At 43.0% G+C, this 23,330-nt stretch overlaps 1 protein-coding gene across 2 annotated transcripts in view; it reads left to right on the plus strand.

Moving 5' to 3' along the window:
• The window catches only part of FNDC5 (fibronectin type III domain containing 5), a 49,956-nt gene that overhangs the window by 13,355 nt on the left and 13,271 nt on the right, over positions 1-23,330 (plus strand). The window contains exons 2-5 of one of the 2 annotated variants that reach the window (XR_009622513.2): positions 5,333-5,448; positions 6,324-6,522; positions 9,668-9,760; positions 18,337-19,546. Coding sequence is in view for 1 of the 2 variants with exons in the window: in XM_034413226.3 (XP_034269117.1) it covers positions 5,333-5,448; positions 6,324-6,522; positions 9,668-9,760 (408 nt within the window). In the remaining variant the exon portion in view is untranslated. The remainder of the gene's footprint in view (positions 1-5,332; positions 5,449-6,323; positions 6,523-9,667; positions 9,761-18,336; positions 19,547-23,330) is intronic. The other variant, XM_034413226.3, reaches the window with a different exon arrangement.

The raw sequence follows: 23,330 nt of genomic DNA on the forward strand, positions 1-23,330 counted from the left end.
GCCAAGTCCTTAAGCGCCACAGCTCTTTCCCCGGGGACGTCCCTGCGACCGGCCGGCGTCTCTCAACCTCGAGAGCTTGAGGGTGGGCGGACTTCAGCTCCCAGAATTCCTCCAGGGTAAGGAGGGGGAGCCTGGGGTCTCCCCTTGGGGGAGCCTGCAACACTTGGCAGCGTTCAAGGGGGGAAGGTGGGGAGCCGGCAGCGGCGCTGACTGTGAATTGAGTCAAAGGGTGCTTTGAACGAGGGAGATGTAAAATCGTGACCTCTGAGCCACACAATATTTAGACAAAATGGTTTTCTCATATAGGAAAGATTTCCAAGAATGTGATTCATACTCCCAAGAGATCACTGGCAACTTTCAAGTGCTCCTACATAAAAATAAATATATATCCGATTTCTCAAGAGTCAATAGCTTTCCAAATCACTTTTTGCCCCTACTTAGCTGTTAAATGAGTCATGCCTGATTTTACAAGCTTTTTTGCCAGGGTTGTTAAGTGAATCACTGCAGTTGTTAAATAAATAATGTGGTTGTTAACTGAACCTGCCTTCACCCATTGACTTGGCTTGTTGGAAGCTGGCTGGGAAGGTCAGAAACGGTGATCACTTGACCCTGGGACCCTCCAACCACCATAAATACATGCCTGTTGCCAAGTGCCCAAATTTTGATCACATGATTATGAGGAATGCTGTGATGATCGTAAGTGTGAGGTCTGGTTGACAGTAAGTCACATTTTTCAGTGCTATTGCAGCTCTGAAAGGCTGCTAAATGAAGGTTTGAAGCTGTAGGACAGGAAAAATCTGAACTGTTTGGGATTAATGCAAATGCCAGAAATCTTAGTACTGTTTTCAAGGGCAAACACCACCACCCTGACTCTGCATTCAGAGCCTGATTCATGAAGCTCAGGACAAGAATTGTGATCCAATGTGTAACCATCACAGTCAGAAAATTTGTCCCTGTCTGAAGGCTACAATCCTATGTCAACTGATTGTCACCTGAAATCATATACCCAGACATCCAGGAGAAGTTTTCTTTAGTTCTGAAGCAGAATTTAGAAAGCTGTAGTTGGAGAGAATCACTGGAGCCACAGAGCCGATCCCCACTCAGGGCAAGGATCCCTGGGAAGGCCCTCCAGGTAGAGGGCTGCCCATCCCTGGTTTGAATGCCCACCATTTCTTTTGGGAGTTAGTTCCCCCGTCAAGCTGCTCTCCTGCTTAAGAAGTATTTTCTAACATACAAGCAAGTCATGATAAAAGTCACATGCTTTACTGCTTTTCAGAATTTTTCCCCTCTGCCTCCTCTAATAAATATCCATTACTATGATATTTTTCTTGTATAGAGCAGAATAACAGAGTTGGAAGGGACCTTGGAGATCTTCTACTCCATCCCTGCACAAGCTGGAGACCCCATACCATACCATTCCAGACAAGTGGTGTCCGGTCTCTTCTTAAAAATCTCCAGTGATGGAGCACCCACAACTTCTGGTGGCAAGATCCACTGGTTGATTGTTCTCACTGTCAGGAAATTTCTCCTTAGTTCTAGGTTGCTTCACTCTTTTATTAAAAGCATTGCTTTGTGTTCTACCTTCTGGAAAACTGGAAAATAGGTTAGTAAATAGATTGACCCCGTTCTTTGTGGCAGCCCCTCAAACATAAGTGCACTACCGTCCCTGTCCTAATATTCCTTTTTACTCTTACTCTTTTCATGTATTTGAATTATGTTTATACTTTTACCTGTTATCTTATATATGCTTGACAAATAAATAAATAAATAAAAATATTGGAGGGCTATCATTTTACCCCTAATCCTTCTTTTTACTAGACTTAGACATAGCCAATTCCTGCAACCGTTCTTCATATGTTTTAGCCTCCAGTCCTCTTAATCATTTTTGTTGTTCTTCTCTGTCAAGATTCTTTTCTATCTTTAGCCTATCTTTTGGGATGTTGGCTATTCCTGCCAGCTTGGTGTCATCTGCAAATCTGATGAATTTGTCTTTTATTCCCTCATCCATATCCTTTATGAATCTGACTTTCTTCCTGTTACTTAAATCCATGAGGCCAGATCTGGTTCTCAGAGACAATAGAGAACAAGCCAGGGACAAAAATCAAATTTAGATTCACAGCTGGTTTTCTGACTGAGCTCAATTACAAATGTTGGCACAAATGAGAATGGGGACTGGTGATGCCCTTTTAGGACGAAGCTGCTCTGAAGGCTTTCTTCCTCCCTCCCCTTGTTTTGCCTTGAGATTAGAGGTTCAGCAGAAGGTAGGCTCTTCTCTGACATGCACTAAGTGCTCTCAGGGTGTAGCACTATACACTCTGTACACACTCAGGGTGTAGCACAACAATGACATTCCTGAGAAAGTGGACAGGATATTAGGGAATATGCATGCAAGCACCTGTGTTTTAGACACATGTCCCTCCTGGCTTGTGAAAGCTTCCCGGGAAGTGACATGTGGGTGGACTCCAGCAGTGATTAATGCTTCCCTAAGGGCCATCACTGGATTCCAGCCTGTTGGATAATTGTCTCCAATCTTCCCTTTTGGGGGAAGGTGGTTGAGAAGGTGGTTATACGGCAGCTCCAAGGTTTCTGGATGAAACGGATTATCTAGACCCCTTCCAGTCAGGATTCCCCTTCCAGGCCTGGATATGGGACAGAAACAGCATTGGTTGTGGGATGGGGTAGTGCATCCATCCTTGCTCTACTTGACCTCTTGGTGGCTTTCGATACCATTAACCATGGTATCCTTCTGGAGCGGCTTTGGGGGTTGGGAGTGGGGGGCTATACTGGTTCATTTCCTTCCTATGTGGCCACTCAGTCGGTGTTGATAGGAGGCAAGAGATCCAGCCTGCTTTGTGGGGTCCTGCAGGGCTCTGTGCTCTCTGCGCTCCTATTCAACATCTACATGAAGTCGTTGGGTGAGACCATCCATCACCATGGACTGAGATATCATCAATATGCTGACGATACTCAGCTGTATATCTGAGGGCTGATGAGTTAAGTGATGCTGTGTCCTCCCTTTCACAGTGCCTGGAGGCTGTTAGGGGCTGGATGGGGAGCAATGGGTTGAAACTGAACCCTGGCAAGACCGAGTGGCTCTGGGTGTGGGGTTCTTTGGCCCATGGAGAATTGCCACCTTTGGTCTTGGATAGGGTGGTACTTCCCCAAACAGACCCTGTGCGTAATTTGGGGGTTCTCCTGGATGCACAACTCCTGCTCAAAGAGCAAGTGGCAGTCATGGCCAGAAGGGCCTTTGTGCAACTGCGGGTTGTAGGCCAGTTATGCTCTTTCCTGGACCAGCAATTCCTACTCACAGTCACTCATGCCCTAGTCACCTCCCCTCTTGACTATTGTAATGTGGTCTACATGGGGCGGCCCCTGAAAAGCATCTGGAAGCTCCATTTGATGCAAAATGTAGCAGCCTGCATGGTTTTGTGCAGACTTCGGTGTGCGCATGTATTACCTTTCCTGCGGGAGTTGCATTGGTTGCTGGTTTTCTTCTGAGTGGAATTCAAGGTGCTGGTTGTCACCTTTAAAACCCTTCATAGCTCGGGACCAGGTTATCTGAGGGACCACCTCTTGCCAGTCACATCTATCCGACCCATTAAAGCAGGGAGGCAAGGAATGTTGTGGGTCCTGTCCCCTAAGGAGATACATCTAGCAGGACCCATAAGAAGGGCCTTCTCCGTGGTGGCTCCCTCCCTCTGGAGCATCATTCCTCCGGAAATTAGACTGGCCCCCACTCTGACATTCTTTTGGAAGGCCCTGAAGACCTGGTTCTGCCAACGGGCCTGGGGAACCCAAAGCGGGATGGAGCCCATTAAATGGCTGGAATGAATGTGTGTTGTCGCCAGGGTGGGGATGGGGGTTATTATTTTATTATTTTATTATTTTTATTTTTTATTATTTTTATTTTTAGTTCTTTTATATTGTGCTTTTATGTCCTGTAAGCCACCTTGAGTCACCATGCTCAAGTAAACCCTAAATAAATAAATAAATTTCACTAACCAACATTGAGGCTGAGAGAATCTGGCCTTAAGGACTCTCGTAAGGAGGTGGTTGAAACAATGCATGAGCTCCTTCAGAAAAATCAGGGTTCATGTCTGCAACCATAACATATTCGGAAATTAAATAAATTATTATTTTGCACGAGGACGAAAGGTGGCCATCTGGCCATTTGTCTTAAGTTACAGAATAGAATACAGAATATAGAATAACAGAATTGGAAGGAACTGTGGAGGCCTTCTAGTCCAACCCCTGCATATGACAGGGGACTTTATAACATTCTGGACCAGTGGTGGGTTGTTCAGGTTCGCCCCGGATCGGGCGGACCAGTAGCGGCAGTGGCGGGAGGCTCCGCCCATCCGCCCGGAGCATTGCACACAAGTGCACACACGCCCATGAGCGAACTAGTAGCAACGGGTTTTGAAACCGCCCCTGTTCTGGACAAATGGCTGTCCAATCTCTCCTTGAAAACCTCCCGTGATGGAGCATCCACAAGTTCTGAAGGCAAGCTGTTCCACTGGCTTATTATTCTGGCAGGACATTTCTTCTTAGTTCTAGGTCGCTTCTCTCCTTGATTAGTTTCTATCCAAGGCTGCTTGCAAGCATGATGGGTCCTGTTCTGAGGTCTGTGCTTATGGATTCAGCCACCAGGAAGAGCTTTTGGTTGGCAAAGGTGAGAGGCAACGTGGTAGAAGCCACAGATTAGCTGGAGCTGGGGATGCCCTGGCTTACTCTAAGTACCAAGGAAGATATTAGCTTCCAAATCGCAAATGGCTTTTCCTTAAGCCATCTTAGTGAGTGATCATCCTGGCTTTCTACACAGCAGCAGCAGCAAAAAAATAAATAAATAGCATCAATGGGCGAATTGCTTCTCCACTGACCATAACAGGTAATTCTCAATTTACAACCACAGTTAGGACTAGCATTTCTGTTGCTAAGCAAAGCAGTTGTTAAGTGAGCTGCAACACATTTTGCAACACAAAATAGTTGCAAACCTATTTTGCCACAGTTGTTAAGCATATCACTGCAGATGTTAAGTGAATTTCATGGTCACTAAGCGGATCTGGCTTCCCCCATTGACTTGCTTGTCAGAAGCCAGCTGGGATGGTTGCAAAATGGTGACCTGGGGACTCTGCAGCTGTCAGACATTCATGCCGGTTGCCAAGAGCCCAATCTTGCTCGCGTGGCTGTGGGAAAGCTGCAAAGGCTGCAGGTGGAAGGAGCAGCCCTAGTAACATTTTGCGTGCGACTATAACTCGGAATGGTTGCTAAAAGAATCAATGTATGTCGAGGGCTACCTGTACCCTAGCCTCACCCTGCCTCCTTGCAGACAGCCCCTCCGCTCCTGTCAACGTCACAGTGAAGCTCCTGAAGGCCAACTCAGCTGTGGTGACCTGGGATGTTTTGGAAGAAGAAGTGGTCATCGGGTTTGCTATTTCGCAACAGGTAAGCTTTCGGCCGGGCTGCTCCCGAATTTCCTCTTCGTTCTTGGGTTCTTGGGATGAATTCAGAATTCACCTTAACTGTCTTCAGCAGTCCCCACAAGACAATGGTAAAGGAGGATGTGTCAAGAAATCACAGATTTCTGATGATAGAAGTCCTGTTTGTTACGGCTCATGCTAGTTCAAACACTGATTTTTAGGTTTTTATCTGTATCAAAGGAAGTTGGAAGTTATTTTTTTCTTTTTCTCTGTACTCCTAAATTTTGCTTTTTCCTTACCCTTCCATCTTTCTTTCTAATTCTACTTTCTTTTCTTTTTTTGTATTTTATACTTTAGAAATTTAATAAAGTTTTTTAGAAAGAAAAAGGAAAGCCAGATTTCTCATTTTTTACCTGACATCTTGAACAGAATTATGTTGAGGCAGTTCTTCTTGGGCCTGAAGAGCAATGCACGGATATCTGGGAGATCCTTGGTGCTCTCTGACCTTGGTTGCTTTCTTGCAGATGTTTCATTACCCAGGTAGGTAACATCTATAGACGACTGATGATTTTACCTAGTTGGTAATGAAATGTCTGCAAGAAAATAACCAACTGCAGAGAGCACTAAGGATTTGTTTCAGAGCCTTTCTCTCATCAAGTCGGGGCCTGGGGATAGATTTTGGGGCTACTTCTAGGGCAATTCCCAGAGCTGGCTGGGGAATTCTGGGAATTGAAGTCCACAAGTCTTAAAGGTTGAGAATCCCTGCGCTGGGGGAGGCAAGAGAGGAAAGTCATCTTCTTCTCTCTGGCTCCTTACATGGGATTGGGAGAGGCAACCAGTCATCGGTTGGAAATCTTTTCCACCCTTTGCACAACCTGCTTGTCATCCTTCTCTCTGCAGAAGAAGGACGTACGGATGCTGCGTTTCATCCAGGAAGTGAACACCACCACCCGCTCGTGCTCCCTCTGGGACCTGGAGGAGGACACCGAGTACATCGTGCACGTCCAGTCCATCAGCATCCAAGGCCAGAGTCCAGCCAGTGAGCCAGTCCACTTCAAGACCCCACGAGAGGCAGAGAAATTGGCTTCAAAGAACAAAGGCAAGCAGAAGGGTGGCTGTGGCAGGGCAGGATTGGCAAAGTCATGACCAACCAAGAGGAAGCCAGGATGAGCCTCAGCTGCCCCGTTAGGCCAGACCTGTAAAATGTTTTGGAAACCAGGGGCAACCTCGGCCTTTGAGGGCTGGCACAGCTGTCCCCAAGACTGGCAAAACAAGGGTAGAAAATAATTTTTAATTTAAATTAGCTTAATTTTAGCAGTTAAGGCAGAAGACTAGAAACTGGGTGACTGCAAATTCCACTCCCCCCTCAGGCATAAAAGCCGGCTGAGTGACTTTGGGCCTCTCTCAGCGTAACCCACCTCACAGGGTTGTTGTTGAGATCATAGGAGAAGGAAGGAGTATTAGATATTTTCACTTTAACTTTATATATATGTGAGGAAGAGATAAAAATACAACAGCAATAATAGTTCAATTTGCACTTCCATTTATCTATAGTTCAGTGTAGTAAACCCAATAATTTAACCCAGCTAAATCAAATAAATCCACTACATTTCATAATTGTATTCTTTATCACATTTGAAATAGAATTTAAGCCCTACTTTGGGAGAGATTGGGGGAAGTCTCAGATTCTGCCCCCAACTTTCAGTGGAGAAGGCTGTAGGCGGACAAATGAATTGCCACCTCCTTCAGGAAAAGGAAAGCATTTTTTTCAGGTACCTTTACATTCTGCTGGCACAGGAAAGACAAACAGAAATCTCATTTCAGTTCAGCTGGAAGCAAGAAGCAGTCATAATTAACCACCAAAAATGAACCCTGTCTGGCAAATGCCTGGCCATCAGCTCTCTAAAGCTGTCAGTCTGACAGAGATTGCTTGCTAGGGGCTGCTGGGGTTACCTGCCTTCGTCAAGCACCTGTTCCAGATCAGAAAACGGCTTGCTGCATTTCGCTCAGGGGCTCAGCAGCCCCGGGATGGCCTGCGGCACAGCTGCCACCCTGCCAACCTGCTAAGAGGGACATGGTGGTTGGGAGGGCAGGGGAGGAGGGAGATGGGTCAGAGGGCCTGGGAGAGGGGAGCATCAGGAATGCCCAAGGGGGACCTTGGGTCAAGCATCGGGACAAATGTGATATGGGAAACTTGCTGCTGCTGCTGCTGCTGCTGCTAAAATTCCCCCTCCTCTGTCTCCATCTGTGGACTCATCTACCAAGAGAGAAAAGAGGAGGAATAAGTCATGGGCAGGTGAAGAAATGGGCAGCTCAGGGGCCTGTTCTCAGGACCCCCAGAGCAAACTGCAAAAGTCTCCTTTGGCTACCTTGCAGAAAAGATAAGGACTGTCAAGCCCAGAATTTCCAAAACCATATTTTAAAACCCTACCTAAGGTTGGTGAAAGGCCGCAAGCCAGGAACCAGGAGACTGTAAGCTCTAGACCTGCCTGAGTCAGGAAGTCAGTTGATCAGAAAGTCCCTCTTTCTCAGCCCTAGGAAGCTGGGGGCACAAACTATGTCTGAAATCTGGCCAGGAGAACTGTCAGGAGTCTGACTCGAAGGCATAAAATATATACATTTTTAGATACAGAAGAAAGCTGGTTTCAAATATTTTGCAGCTGAACTATACCATTTGCAATGGCTTTTATTCCTCATTTGCCCAGATGCACACATGTTACCATTTCCTAGAAGTTCACAGTTCTTCCTGATGCTTTGGGCCAGGAATTGCCCTGTTGCTGAATAGAAGTGTGGTTTTCAAGCCCTCTACAACATGATCCTTCTATTGTAGTTGTGATGTCCAGAGTAGAGTATCTATAAAGATCCTTTGTGTGCAACATATTGTTGGGTGGGGGGAATCTTCATGTTTGAATTGTAAAATGTTTAACATGTAATAAAAGAGTAGAAGACAGTCCAAGCTCCATCTGCCCTTCTACATAACTTCTCAGCAACAGTTATATCGTATGGCCCTTCAAGGGGAATTTCCCTTCCCCACCTGGACGCTTTTGTTGTGGAAAGTAATCTGGATTCCCAGCAGGGAGGGGCTGCATTCCACAGGAGGAACTGACAGCAAAGTGGGTTGGTTAGGAGAAAGAGAGCCAAGATGGTGCCTCCCCAGCGATCCTCAGAGAATATCTTATATGCTTTAGTTTGGCAAAATTGATGTTGGGCCCCAAGAAAGACACATAAGATTATTTCCAAGCAGTTTCCTTTATTCTCACTTATAGATTAGGTGACGATGCAACTACTTGCATTGTTAATTAAGTGTACTCTTGATATTTTCTAGGGAGGTATTATCGTGACCCTCTTTTTCCCAACCAAACTATCTAAAATTCACTGGGCTTCTGGAATGCAGTCCCTTCCTGTTGGCAATCCAGACTACATTTCACCACAGCTGTCCACATGTAGCCCTCATAATTCCCTGCCAAGTAAATAATTATGGACATTGTAGTTTTCTGCATGATCTGAATGGTTAATATGACTGGAGAATTCTAGGAATTGACATCCACGCATCTTAAAATTGCCAAGGTTGGGAACTCCTGGGATTCCAGGAGAACATCAAGCATCAAGCTCAGAGATGGAGTGAACATCTCTGAAGGGGCTCCCTCTCTCCCTGGCTAGGCTGCATCCACAAACTTCCTGTAGCTACCCTAGGAGGTTTTGTGGCCTACATTTATTTTCTCAACAGCCCTTGGCTTACCCCTTGTTTAGAGGAGATGAGAGGCATGGAGGTTCAGTGGCTTAAAGATGCTGGATTTGTTGGCCAGAGAAGGTCGGCTCTCCAGCACTTTAAACCCTATGAAGTGGGGTGAGCTCCTGTCACTTGCCTCAGCTCCTGTCCACCTCATGCAAATATAAGTAGATAAATAGGTACCATTTCGGTGAGACTAATGGCAGAAGCAAAAAACTTGCCCAGATGCAAGGTGAAAATTGATGGAGAAAAAAGCCCTGGAAGACACTGATGCTCCCACAGAACCCTCTTAGCTGCTCTGTGTGCAGAACTAGGGGCACTCCCTAGGTGCACTCTTGATAACGTGCAAGTGGAAGCTGAACAAACTAACAATCTTAGGCAGCCAAACCACTATTCTGTAGTAATGTTGTAGACTCCTGGCTTAATGTACCAACACCACATAATCAATCAAGACAAAATCACTGTGGGTAGATGACCTTCTCCCCGTTGCTCTGCTTTCTTCCTCTCTATGCAGATGAAGTAACAATGAAGGAAATGGGAGACAAAAATCAACAGCTGCGAGCCGGTGAAATCCTGATTATCGTGGTCGTCTTGTTCATGTGGGCAGGTTGGTGGGAGTCCCTGAGAGCATGTGAAAGGCGAGACAAAGGGATTCTGGATCTCAGTCGGGGGCTGCTGGGCATGGTCTGGTCCTGAAGATACGTAGCAATGTGCAGATGTGATGGCCATCTGAATGGGTTAGAAAAAGTTCTACATGCTCTTCCATTCCAAAGGAAGCAGAGTAGAACATAACCAAGGATGTAGTGAGCTCATGCAAGATATCATTTTTCACAAATGTGAAGCACTTATGAATATCAACAAAGTTTGCTGCAGAAAATGGGCAGAGGGAGGGATTCAGATAATGATAATGTGGTGCTGACTGCTGGATTCACCTTGCTAGACAGAAGCAGAGCATCATCTGGAGGTCTTGCTAGACTCACAATTCCTGCCTGAGATGTAGGTGACAGTTGTGGCTAGAGGGGCCTCTCAACAGTGTTATGTGGTGTGCCAGTTGCCTCCCTTCCTGGACTGTGAGGTTCCTCACAGTCACTCCTGCTCTGGTCACCTCCAGAATGGACAACTGTGACATGCCGTACTTGGGCTCCCTTGAAGAGTGCCCAGAAGTGTCAGCTGATACAGAATGTGGCAGTTATGTGTGACCCCTTGGAGGGTGCATGTTACAGCTCTGTTCTGTGAGCTACATTGGTTGCCAGGTTGTTCCTGGGTCCCATTCAAGGTGATGGTTTTCATCTTTAAAGCTCTGTATGGAATGGGACCAGATTGAGGAACAGCCTCCCTGGTGACTGCAACTTTCTACCACCAGGTCAAGTCAGTGGGATATGCTGTGGGTCCCATCCCCAAAGGAGCTCCATCTGGGGGGATCCAGGGGGCATGTTTTTCTGCTGTGGCTCTTTCCCCCTTCATTGCCCCCTCTCCCCAAGGTGAGTTTAGTCCCATCTCAGTTAGTCTTCCAGAAAGACGTTAAAGTTTTCTTTCATCAGCCATCTGGATCCCATGGGGAGGCTAGCAGGCGGCTTTATGAGGTGGTGACTAGTTTTCCTTCAATCTCGGGTTTTTAATGTGTTTATTTATGTTTGACTCTTTTAGACTGCTGTGTAGTTTTTAACTGTTGCTATGTTTGTATACTACCAGGGTCACATCTTTGTAATTTTTATTAAAGAAGTTTTTTACAAGGTTAAAAGATAAATAGAAAATAATATAGAAAAAAATATAAATATAAATGAGTAAGTGTTGAAAACAATAGAAAGTGAAAAGAAAGAAATAAGCTACTTCCGATATTTTTCACAGCGGTTATAGGCCTTCTTGAAACAGTTTCTTCCCTTCTGAATTACATAACGCTGTAATTTCTCCCCATATTCAACCTTATTAATTGGTAAATCCAGAAATCCAGGTCATTTTTATCATTTTCAGCAAAACGTTTATAAAGCGTTTCCAGTCTTTTATAAAAGTAGTAGTTATACCCTCCCAGAGTCACTTCCTTGCAAGATGGGTAGATATATAAATATGCTAAATAAATAAAATATTTAGTTTTCTGTTGGCATCACTTTCTGCCACTGTTAAAATAATAACAAATGAGGAAGACTAAAGGGGATGAAGTATATGGGCATAAATAATTGGGATCCTAAGAACCGCTAGGACCATGCATTCTGGGTGGAGATGGTTGGACCCTCTGACTGGGTTGACCTTCCTGCACTGGCTCACTTCCAGTGCATGAGGCTACCAGTTTTAATAGCTTCCATAAGAGACAGGTTCCAAACTGTCTCTTATGGCCCCATACAACAAATACTGTGTTTCAGTTACCAAACAGCCCTCATTGGCTGACCTGTTGCTATGCCCTATTCCAGTTCATGAATATACTCTGACACTCCTCCCTTCATAACTGGAATAGAAATAAAATTGAGTATCTTAATATTCTTCCCAGACCTGAATTTTTTTTGTAAAGTTTTTTTTATTTTTAAACACAAACAAACATACAATACATCTTTTCTGAACAGAACATTGGCCCGGTCTTAAATTTGTACAGATTTTTGTTCATCTTTAACACAATTTTATATGTTCAATTTTTATCATAGCATATATTCTAAATTTAAATTCACACAATATAGTACAATCCACAATTATTTCCTTAAATTCTCTTATTCTAATCCCAAATGATTCTTTTATCATCTATTCCAAATAATACAATTCAACATATTAGTAGAAACCAATTAAGTATGTATCTTAACCCAGATATTCCAACTACTACAATTTCATATATTAAACTTCTTGTTTCTGTGTCTTATTTCAATTCTTAAACATCCCTACATTTTGTCATTTCTTCATATTGACTTAAATAATTCATCATTATCATTCTATTACTTCATCAATTATTTATATTCTTATCTCTTATTTTAAAAATAATCCATTTATCATAATTTCATTAATTAAGAATATTCAATAAAAAATCAATTGAGTATCAATCTTAATCCAGTACCCTTAAATTTAAATTCATACAACATAATACAATTCCCAATTATTTCCTTAAATTCTCTTGTCAACATATTTATAAAAACCAATTAAATATATCTAATTAATTCATAATCCAATATCATTTCAGCTTTCTTTTCTTTTTTAGTTAAATTCCAAATATGTAATTAAGAATATTTCAGTTATTACAATCCCCTTCATTAGTTCAAAGTATTCCAATTGTTACATTCATCATACATCCATATAGTTTAAAATTACTTCGTTAATAGCACAACTTCATCTTTTCTCTAGTATTCATTTCATTTACCCCATATTCCTCTTCCCTTTCTTTCTCCCTTTCTATCTTTCTATTTTATTTTATTTTTATTTCTCCTTTTCTTTTGTACTATAAAATCCTGAACTCTCTTTTCCCTTTTTCTTATCTTTCCACTGTTAATCCCAGTATAATCATTTTTTAAAATCATAAACTCTTCTATTTTGCTGTGTCTTTCCCATTATTTTCCATACCTTTTCCATTTTTCTTATTTTCCCACTGATAATCCCAGTGTAATCATTTAAGTTTTTTATATTCTTTCTAATCCAACCTCTTTTCCTTCTTTCTTTCTTTCCCCTTTTTCTATTTTTTCCATTGTTAATCCCAATGTAATTTTTAAAGTTCTCCTTTTTATTATTACTACCCACATAATCATTTAGTTTTCCATGAGTAATCTCCTTGTCTTTGTCTTCTTTATTGTCAGTCTCTTTTTCTTGCTTCTCATTAGTTATTTCTTTGTTAGCTTGAATATGTCTTAAGTCAATTTTTCGATCATCAAGTTTCAACTTTCCAGGCAGCATTGTGGTCATTTCCCTTATTTCCATTTTCAATTATAAGTACATCATTTTCATTATTTTCTTAAGTTCCTGCACCATTTTGTTCTTTCTAGGTTGATATTATTCCAATTGAAGTTATGTTGTAATCCTCTTTTTTTTATCCTCAAAGCACTTGTGAGCAAACAAAGCCTCCTTAAAAATTCTCACATTCTCACAATTCACAAGTCCAAGTTTTTTTCCCCAAAACAAAGATTCAGTGTTGTAGCATTTTTTTCTCCTGAAGATGGCTCTCTACAATCCACAATTGCAATCAACAATCTAGAAAAGCATCCATTTTGTTTGCAATCTGCTTTAACAGTCTTTACTTATTTAATTTTTCCTCTTCTTCTTTTCCACCTTTATATGCACCAAATCAATTTAAAGTTCAGTCCAGATTTGTATAGTCCAAATTCCATGTTAGATTCCAATTCAGTTTCAATTTAAAATCTTTAGCAGGTTTTTCTTCATTCTTTAATCTTCCTCCCTTTAAAATTCCCAAATTAAAGAAGGATCTTTTCGGGTTCTTAATTCTTCTAATTTTTTAAAGTTCTCCAAATAATTAAGTCCAAAAAACAATTTTCTGATCGGGTTTTGTCACTTTATAACTTAGTCTTCTTCTTCCATCCTTTCCCCACCCCTATTAGCCACTGTTATATTGCCAGGATATTTACAATTATTTTGAAAGTCCTCTTTTTTTCCCTTTCTGCCTATCAGTTAGATGTCACTCACCTGACATCAATGTTCCACTCAGTTCTCCGCTCCTGCACAATGCTTGGTCGAGTTGCCCCAGTTTACTGGCAGTCGTAATGGCCGCCACCCCCCCGCTGCAGAGTCAGGGAGAGTTTCCTCTGACCTTCGAGGAACTTGCCTGTTCCTCTTGATCTTCTGAGGTGCCTCTCCTTCTTCCCTGTCCCTACAGGACAGATCTGGTCCAAAGACCCCTCTGCAGCGGTTCGTCAGCCCGGGATTTCGCAGGGCTTGTCAGAGCCCGCTAATCCCCTACTATCTCGCTGCAACGCTTCCGGTCAAATCCTTCCCAGACCTGTATTGAAGACCCAAATTCACAGTTCCCTTCAAATACCTAAGAATTCCTTTTTATACCTGTCCAACGCAATTGGGTTGGTGCAGCAGTAAAGTGACTTAGAATGTTTATTGCACAAGCTATGTCTGGTCTGGACCTCATTGTTGGGTAGTATCTTCCTTTTGTACACCCATTTGCATCCTATGGCTTTGCAACCCTGTGGCAAAGTCATAGATGTGAACACTCTATGTTCACCCATGGATTTCTTTTCCGTGTCCATGGATTCTTTTCATTTTCCTTGTTCAAATTTAGGTAATGCCAGTACTTCCTTACATTACACACCTTTACTTTACTAGCAGAATACCTGCCAGGTGGAATCCCCTTGTTCCATCGCTCTGACCTGTGTGGCATTGATTGCTCTTCTCTGTTAGCACACTCTTGCACCATACTTGAGTCATCTTCCGACTCCTTTATTTGTGCTTTTTCACTTTCTCCTCCCTGAATGCTGACACCATCACTAAGTGAGTTGCTGTCACTAAGTGGAACACCATCACTAAGTGGATCATTCCAAAAATTGGCATCAATTCTGTTCCAAATTCGCTCTGCAAAGCTAGCAGACCTGGAAATCACTATTCTCTTGCTCCCATCGCTCATCGCTTTGAGCCAGGCTCATAGCCTGTAAGCCTGAGCTTTCTAGCCTTTGGTTGTCCCTTTCTTCTAATGCCTGTGGAATATGCACCCACGCATTGCTTCCAAACACCCTTAAATGTGCCAGAGATGGCTTTCTCCCATATAGCACTGCATATGGAGTATCATTTATAGAGGAACTCCACAGCCTATTGATTAAATAGTTAGCAGTCAACATGGCTTCACCCCAATATGACCTGCTCAGACCAGAATCCTCTAGCAGTGAATCCTTCATTGTTTGTAAGACTCAATTCTGTCTCTCGACCACATCATTCTCAGCTGCTGTGTACAGATTTGTGTGTTTGCGTTTTATTCCCAACTGTCTCAACCACTATTGAAAACTTGCTGACATGAATTCTGAACCTGTCCGTTTGCAGCTGACATACCTGTTGTTTATACCTTATTCTATGAAGCTTACCCATTGCTTAAATTTCTGTAGCACCTCTATTTACTCTTTAGTAAATAGCAGAACCCAAACCTGCTGTAGTCATCTACAATGACCAGCATATACTTTGCTCCTCCAAAACTGGCTTGCATTGGCCCAACCAAATCTGCATGTACCAACTCTAGAGCTCTTGTTGTCTGCCTTGTGCTACCCTTGCTTACTGAGAATGCTTTGGACTTTGATGATTTGCATACTGCACAATTCAAATATGCCTTACATCCCTTTAAATGTAATCCTTCTCCAAACTGTTCCATCTTTTGCAAAACTCTGAAGCTGGCATGGCCAAGCTTTCTATGCAAGGGATGAACACATGAATCATGCTGTGCCACATTTCCAAACGTTTGTGCACATTGAACCTTTTGTCCCTGCAACACATAAAGATTATCCTCTTTTATGCTCTGTGCACATACATTCCCATTTCTCTTTATAAGACACCTCCCATTTACAAATGTGGTCTCAAATCCTTGCTTGTCCAAACTAGAGACACAGTAAATTATGCTCCATTTCAGGCACACTAATATAAACCTTTGCTTCAAACATGGAACCAGGACACTGCCTTTTCCAATCACTTTACCCTTCTGGCCATTCGCCAAGGCTACTGCATCTCTTCCAGCTGGATCCATCCTGAAAAACAATTTTGAATTGTTAACAATTGTTGGACTAGCCCCACTGTCTATTAACCATTTGTCTCTGCTATTGCAATAGCTGACTTTTGCCACAGCAATTTGTCTATCTGCTGATTTTCTTCCTTGCAAACAGTTTCTGTCTTGCAAATAGTTTCTTCCTTGCAAACAGTTTCTCTTTAAATGTGTCTTTTCACCACAGATGAAGCACCGCCTCTGTTGCTGGGCTGTATTCTTCTGCTGCTACATTTCTCTTTGTAGTCATCTTGTCTGTTGTTCTGTTCCTTGGGCACCTAAGGAATTTCTCCTCGTGGCCTTTTCTAAAATGGCATTTCTGCTCCTCAGAAATTAAACAAGCTTTTAAGGCCTCCAAATGCAATTCCTGCTCTGGTTTGCGCTCAAATACTGCAGAAACAATTTCCCATGTTTCAGCCAGACTGTTTAACACCAACAGCACTTTCTGAGATTCAGGAATATTCATTCCACACTGTTCTAACTCAACAAATAGAGTCTGCATGTGTACAAAATGCTACTCCACATAATCATGTGGTTCAAGCCGGGCTCTGTATAATTTTCTTGATAATTGCACAATATTGCATGCTAACACACTCATATGCACACTTCTCAATTTCAGCCAGACTTTCTGTGCTGTTGTTAAATTAGCCATATTGATAAATTGTTCATCATCTAAACTTAAGATGATGTAGGCCATTGCTTTATCATGCTGCCTCTGATCTGCTGCTGCTAATGGCCCCTTGGGTGGATTAACAACGATATCCCAGAGCTCCTTAGCCTTCAGGAAACACTCCATCTTTGCAGCCCAAATAATACAATTTTTTTTTTTAATTTGATTTATATGCCGCCCTTCTCCGGAGATTCAGGGCGGCTTACAATGTGCTCAGCAATAGCCTTCATCCTTTTGTATATTTATACAAAGTCAGCTTATTGCCCCCACAACTGGGTCCTCAATTTACCTACCTTAGAAAGGATGGAAGGCTGAGTCAACCTTGAGCCTTGGCGAGATTTGAACCTGCAGTAATTGCAGGCAGCTGGTCTTAATAACCAGCTTAATAACAGGGTGCCTTAGACCACTGTACTACCAAGGCTCTTCTCTCCCAAACAAGGCAGAGAGCTCTCCCTGAATTCAACAGCCATCCTGCAAGCCTTCTCTGCCTTGTTTCTCTTTTAACACAGGCAGTCCTTCAGCTTAATTACAGTTCAGTCTTTCTGAGTGCTCTGGGCCCATAACCTGTCAGAGTTTGTTGCAGCACACACAATCAGACACAATTAAATAAACTTCAGCAGGATTCAAATTACATAAGAAACTTCTTTATATACAATACCATACAGGAGAATTCTGCATACAAATCAGGAGCACAGAAGCAATATTCATAGAAGCAAGTCATTACAGAGTAGAGAAATACAGAAGTTAATATATTGTACAGAGGCTGCCATTACAGAGGCCAAACTAACTCTTATTCATTTCAGCAAGTCTAAGCCACGCCCAGATTCCCAACTGTCTCTTATGGCCCCATACAACAAATACTATCTTTCAGTTACCAAACAGCCCTCATTGGCTGACCTGTTGCTATGCCCTATTCCAGTTCATGAATATATTCTGACAATCTGTTCCACTGGTTGCTTATTCTCACTTCAGGAAATTCCTCCTTAGTTCTAGGTTGCTTCTCTCTTTGATTAGTTTCCATCCATTGCTCCTTGTCCTGCCCTCAGGTGCTTTGGCGAATAGCTTGACTCCCTCTTCTTTGTGGCAACCCCTGAGATATTGGAACACTGCTATCATGTCACCCCATGTCCTTCTTTTCATTAAACTAGACATACCCAGTTCCAGCAACCGTTCTTTATATGTTTTAGCCTCCAATCCCCTAATCATCTTTGTTGCTCTTCTCTGCACTCTTTCTAGAGTCTCCACATCTTTTTTACGTCGTGGCAACCAAAACTGAATGAAGTATTCCAAGTGTGGCCTTACCAAGGCACTATAAAGTGGCATTAACACTTCACGTGATCTTGATTCTATCCCTCTGTTGATGCAGCCTAGGATTTCATTGGCTTTTTTGATGGTTGCAGCACACTGCTGGCTCATATTTAAGTGGTTGTCCACTAGGACTCCAAGATCCCTCTCACAGTTACTACTATTACTACTCTATTACTACTATTGGGCAAAGTACCACATATACCAGTGATGGCAAACCTTTTAGAGACCGAGTGCCCAAACTACAACCCAAAACCCACTTATTTATCACAACACGGCAATTTAACCTGAACAATGAGGTGTTACTACCTAAAATAATGATAAACAACGCAGAGTTCAGCTAATTGTTCTAAAAAAAACGTGATAAATGCATTTTATGCCCCTTCATTTTTTTCTGCTTTTGAAATATTATGTTTAGCAACAATAAAAAAGAAAAAAAAGTAATATCATTTCTCTTTCCCTCCCTCTCTCTCTTCCCCCCTCCCTTCCTCTCTCTCTCTCTCTTTCCCTCCCTCTCTCTCCCCCCTCGGTGTGGTGGAAGGAGCCCCTGAACTGGTGCTGGGTGGTGGGAATCTGACGTCTGGAGGCTGAGGAGACCAGGAGTAGCACACCCACACTCAGCTGTAGGCAGAAAGCCCAGCTGGCTGGCAGGGAGGCAGGGCATCCCAACACAGTCAGCTCTGCAGGAAAAGCAACTGACATCCAGGAGGCTAAAGCGAATCAAGATGACGCAGGGTTGCATTGTGTCTTCGTGTTGTAATGGGCTCCAGGAGGAGGACGGGACCCCGTCTCCCCCACTGTGAAGTGCGCTAAATTTCATTGTTGTGCAAGGGGCAGGCCATGGAGGCAACAACAGCAAATGCACTGCGATGAAGGCAGAATACTATTTCGTGCATTTTTTAGTCCAGCAAATGATAGTGGAAAATGCGACAAGAGAAGTGCAATGGAGCTGGGCTGGGGCAATGGCGCATGTGCCCACAGAGAGGGCTCTGAGTGCCACCTCTGGCACGTGTGCCATAGGTTCGCCACCGGGGACATATGCTGTAACCTGTGCATTTTGTTTTTCGTGCCTAAATGTAGAACCTTACTTCTTTCACCATTGAATTTCATGTTGTTATATAGTTCAAGTTTGTCAAGATCCTTCTGTATCTTAAGCCTATTTGCTGAAGTATTGGCTATTCCTGCTAGCTTGGTGTCATCTGCAAATCTGATGAGTTCCCCATCTATCCCCTCATCCAAATCATTGATGAAGATGTTGAAGAGTACTGGGCCTATAGCAGAGCCTTGGGGCACCCCACTGCATACTTCTCTTCATGTAGATGCAGTTCCATTGAGGACTACATGCTGAGTGTGGTTGGTCAGCCAGTTACGAATCCATCTGGTGGTGATGCTGTCTAACCCACATTTTTCTATCTTATCAAGTAGTAGATTATGGTCTACTTTATCAAAAGCCTTACTGACTCACACTGCAGCTAACTTGCTGCAGCCAACTCACAATGGACAATTCACTGTGGGACAATCCACATGGGATAATTCCACACGATAAATGTTAACCCCCCCACTGTTTCTTCTACATTATTTCCATTTTTCTCAACAGAAATACTGTCAAAGAAACAGTGGCGGATATATATTGTGTTGAGCTATCCAGCATGGAATTGTCCCATGATGAGTTGTCCCATGGCAAGTTGGACGTAGCAAGCTGTCCCACAGGAAGTTGGATGCAGCAAGATGATGCCAACAAGTTGGCTGTGGTGAGTTGTCCCATTCTGGATTAAGGGACTAGTTGCTAAAACAAAGAACGAACAGTTGCAGGGACTGAGTATATCTAATTTAACTAAGAGAAGGACCAGCGGGGTGACAGGATATCAGTGTTCCAATATTTCAGGGGCTGCCACAAAGAAGAGGGAGGAGGGTCAACCTATTTTGCAAAGCACCAGAAGGCAAGATAAGAAGCAATGGATGGAAACTAATCATAGAGAGAACTAGTCTAGAACTGAAGTAAGAATTTCCTGACAGTGAAAACAATCAACTGGTGGAAGGGCTTGCCTTCAGAAGTTGTGGGTGTGCCATCAATGGAGGTTTTCAAGAAAAGATTGGACAGCCATTTCTCCAGAATGGTACAGGGTCTCCTGCCCAAGCAGGGGGTTGGGCTAGAAGACTTCCAAGATTCCTTCCAACTCTGTTATTCTGTTATTAAGCAGGAGCCACAATAGTTAAGCAAATTCATTGTTGGCAATTGGCATTTTTTGCCAGAAACTGGCAAAAAGCATAAGTCATGGAAAATGTGCCCCAGTATGATCATGTGACCATGGGGGGGGGGCAGCTATCAAAATTTTGAATCCAGGTCATAAGTAGCCCTGGAGAGGTCTGCCAAAACTTCAGTCCCTAAATGATCAGCTGTTTTAGTCCTGTAGACTAAAACACTTGCTTAAATAAGATTTACAAAAAAACCACAATTGCTGGGTCCACAGAACATCCTACCATGGTGAAGTGCAGCTTAGAAGTGTGATATTTGGACTGACAACTAGTTGGATTCACATTAAAAATACGGTACTTTGCATAGTCTCTGACTATGGCTGCTTATTTTTATAGCATCTACACTCGATTGCTCTAGGTCTGTGATGGGGTTAGCAGCTTTGTTGCCAGGATTATGCAAAACCATCCCACCTCTCTTAGGAACAGAACTGTCAGAAAATCTCACAGACTTCCTATTGAAGCCTCAGCATCTCTCCTGGGTCCACAGCCAAAGGATTAGGAAGAGTGAGGTTAACCCAATGAATCGGGGCTTTCTATATCTTTTTGCTGCCATCTAAGGATCATTCAGATTTCTGCAGCCCAGATACAGCAGCTCTTAGGAGGAAGGGAACTCCAAGACCCCAAGCCAAAGGGGCTGGAGAACAGCACAGAGTAGAAGGAGGGAGTCTTATTGGATTTACAACAGTAAGTAACCCAATAACATGTCCTTTGGCATCAAATAGGCTCCACACTCTACCCGATTTTAATATTTTTTAGCACTCTACAAAACAAAAACAAACTTTTCCCCCTAGAACATCTGACCCCCCCCCAAGAACATTGATAGAAGAGAAACATGGCCAGCTACAGTTCAATATTTGTTGTGAAGTCATACTCATCTGTACAGAAAAAGGAAAAAATAAAGGTAAACCAAGCTGACATCTTATGTCTAAGATGGCAAGCAACAACTCACTGTTTTCCCTCTGGCCATGCACAAACAGCCAGATGTTTTGTGAGTGTTTTTGTGACATTTTCCTAGATTCCAAATGGACAGATGGGCCCAAAAGAAATTGTGGATCTCCATCTTAAGTAGCAAGAACTGCTGGAAGTGAAACCCTTTGGCTATATGTGTAATCCCAAGCATTGTGGAGGTTAAACATGGCAAAGAGTTTTCACAGTATTTCAGCTAAATCATGCAGCATGCTTGGCTAAAGCAGGCTTTGCAATTTATAATCCAGAGTGTTGTGGAATTTGCCAGTGTCATAGCATACTCTGTGAACAAAAGCCTCCTCTGAAGCCATAACATGGTTTATTATATTACAGCAGATAGGACAAACCAGTTGTGTTGCTGCTAACCTGTATTTAGCATGTGATGTGAATTCCGCCATAAGAACAGGGAGGGAGTCAAAGCTGCTAGCCATGTATGGTAGTTTAGTCTTAGGCTGGGGTCATCATCTTTCTCAACTGCTAAGAGGATCAGGGGAAAATCAGTATATTTTTTGCTGATATTTTTGGGGGGTGGGTGAGTCAGAAATACCTATTCTTCTCTTAAGTTTTATGAAACATTTCTATGTGTTTTCTTGAGAGACCCTGTGGGGAAAGCAAAGAAAATCAATCTGGGAAGGGTTTTTGTTTCACTGGAAAATTGACCAGAAGATATTATACAATAGAGGACATCTGGCTAAAACTGAGTTGTGAAAATGACAACAGAAAGAACTAAATATCAGGGGACAAAGAAAAGTGCCACCCCACTCCAATCCTGCCTTTCTGCAAAGCAGTGAACAGTGAAAAAGAACCGGTGTCTTTTGTGAAGGAACGTTGCTTCCAACCGATTTGATTCCCAAACAGAAGCCTGGAGTAAAGAACAAGCATTGCACTAACGGACAATGCAGGGCACAATTTCGGCCATTAAAAGGATTCCCTGCAGCTATGAGGCTGTGCTTGTGTCCAAGTTTTAAATATGGCACGTGTAGAAATGCCTCCTAGAAGAAATGGTGTCTCCAAGTGTCCAAATCCAAAAAGGATTTGGCATCCATCCGCCTCCCATGTGGGAAAAGCATTGGCCATGTGTGGCAGAGATCACCGTGGGTAAGCTGGAGGCTGGCTGGGCAACTGCAGCCAGCTTGATCGGACTGTTAGAAGAGATGTTAAAGAGGCAAGGGCTTTACCCTAGTCAGCAGCGATAATTATAGTCCAGTTGATCCTGACGCATAGGCTGCTAACTAGTGTTCTCAATCTTGGCTGCTTGAAGATGTGTGAACTCGACTCCCAGAATTTTCCAGCCAGCATGGTTGGCTGAGGAATTCTGGAAGTTGAAGTCCACACATCTTCAAGTGGCCAAGGTTGAGAAACATTGCTCTCGATATAGATCCTTTCTCAGGCGCTATGAGGAACTGGTCAAGAGCATTAAAACCCCAATGAGGTGAAATGCTCAGCCGCCCAAAGTAAAGAAGGCTGGCCTAAAACCACAAAAGACCTGTGAGTAGACAAGAGATATGTCAATGCTAAAGATGCAGGGGGCTTGAGGTTAGTTTGAGTGCTGTGTTGTATGGAAAAAGAAATCTACATTTATGGAATGGACCTACCTGGACACATCTGATTGAGCTGGGAACTTAACTGGCCTAATTAATTCTGAATGCAAGAAGAAGAGTACAGCACAGAATCAGAACAACCTAGCCAGGACACAAATCACAAAGCTACACTAGTACTATCAACATATCTTCTTCATGTTCAAAATGGAAATGTATGAGCACATAAAAGGGATACCCAAGGGATCCCCATTATCAGGAGTCATTGTAGAAATTGTCCTGCGCGAACTAGAACACCCTGCATTTCAAAATTACATACCTAAATTTTGGTGCAACTATATGGATGACACATTTGTCATCATCAAAAGAAATGCCCTGAAAGACTAGGCAATTACCATTTGTAGATGTGCTTGTCAACAGACAGGAAGACGGAAGCCTAGAAACCATGGTTTATCATGGCCACCAACATTCCACACATTCTTAGTTTCAACAGTAACCATCCACTGTCATGCAAAAAGAGTTGAGCCAGAACACTATATGTTAGGGTGAGAACCCACTATAGTACCCAGCGAGCTAAACAACTGGAGAGCAGGTACCTATGTGAACAATTCAGGCAGAATGGGTGCCCATAAGCATTTGTTACAAAATGCCTGAGCAATACGCAAGGGAGAGGAAGGAAGAAGGCATAAAACCATGTATATATGGCACACCTTGTCATACGTCAAAAACATTTCGGAAGCAATAGAACGCAGCTTCTGACATCTGCAAGTGGGCA

The sequence above is a fragment of the Pantherophis guttatus genome, chromosome 10 (assembly GCF_059756535.1).
Source record: "Pantherophis guttatus breed Tessera chromosome 10, ASM5975653v1, whole genome shotgun sequence".
NCBI classification, from domain to species: Eukaryota; Metazoa; Chordata; class Lepidosauria; order Squamata; family Colubridae; genus Pantherophis; species Pantherophis guttatus.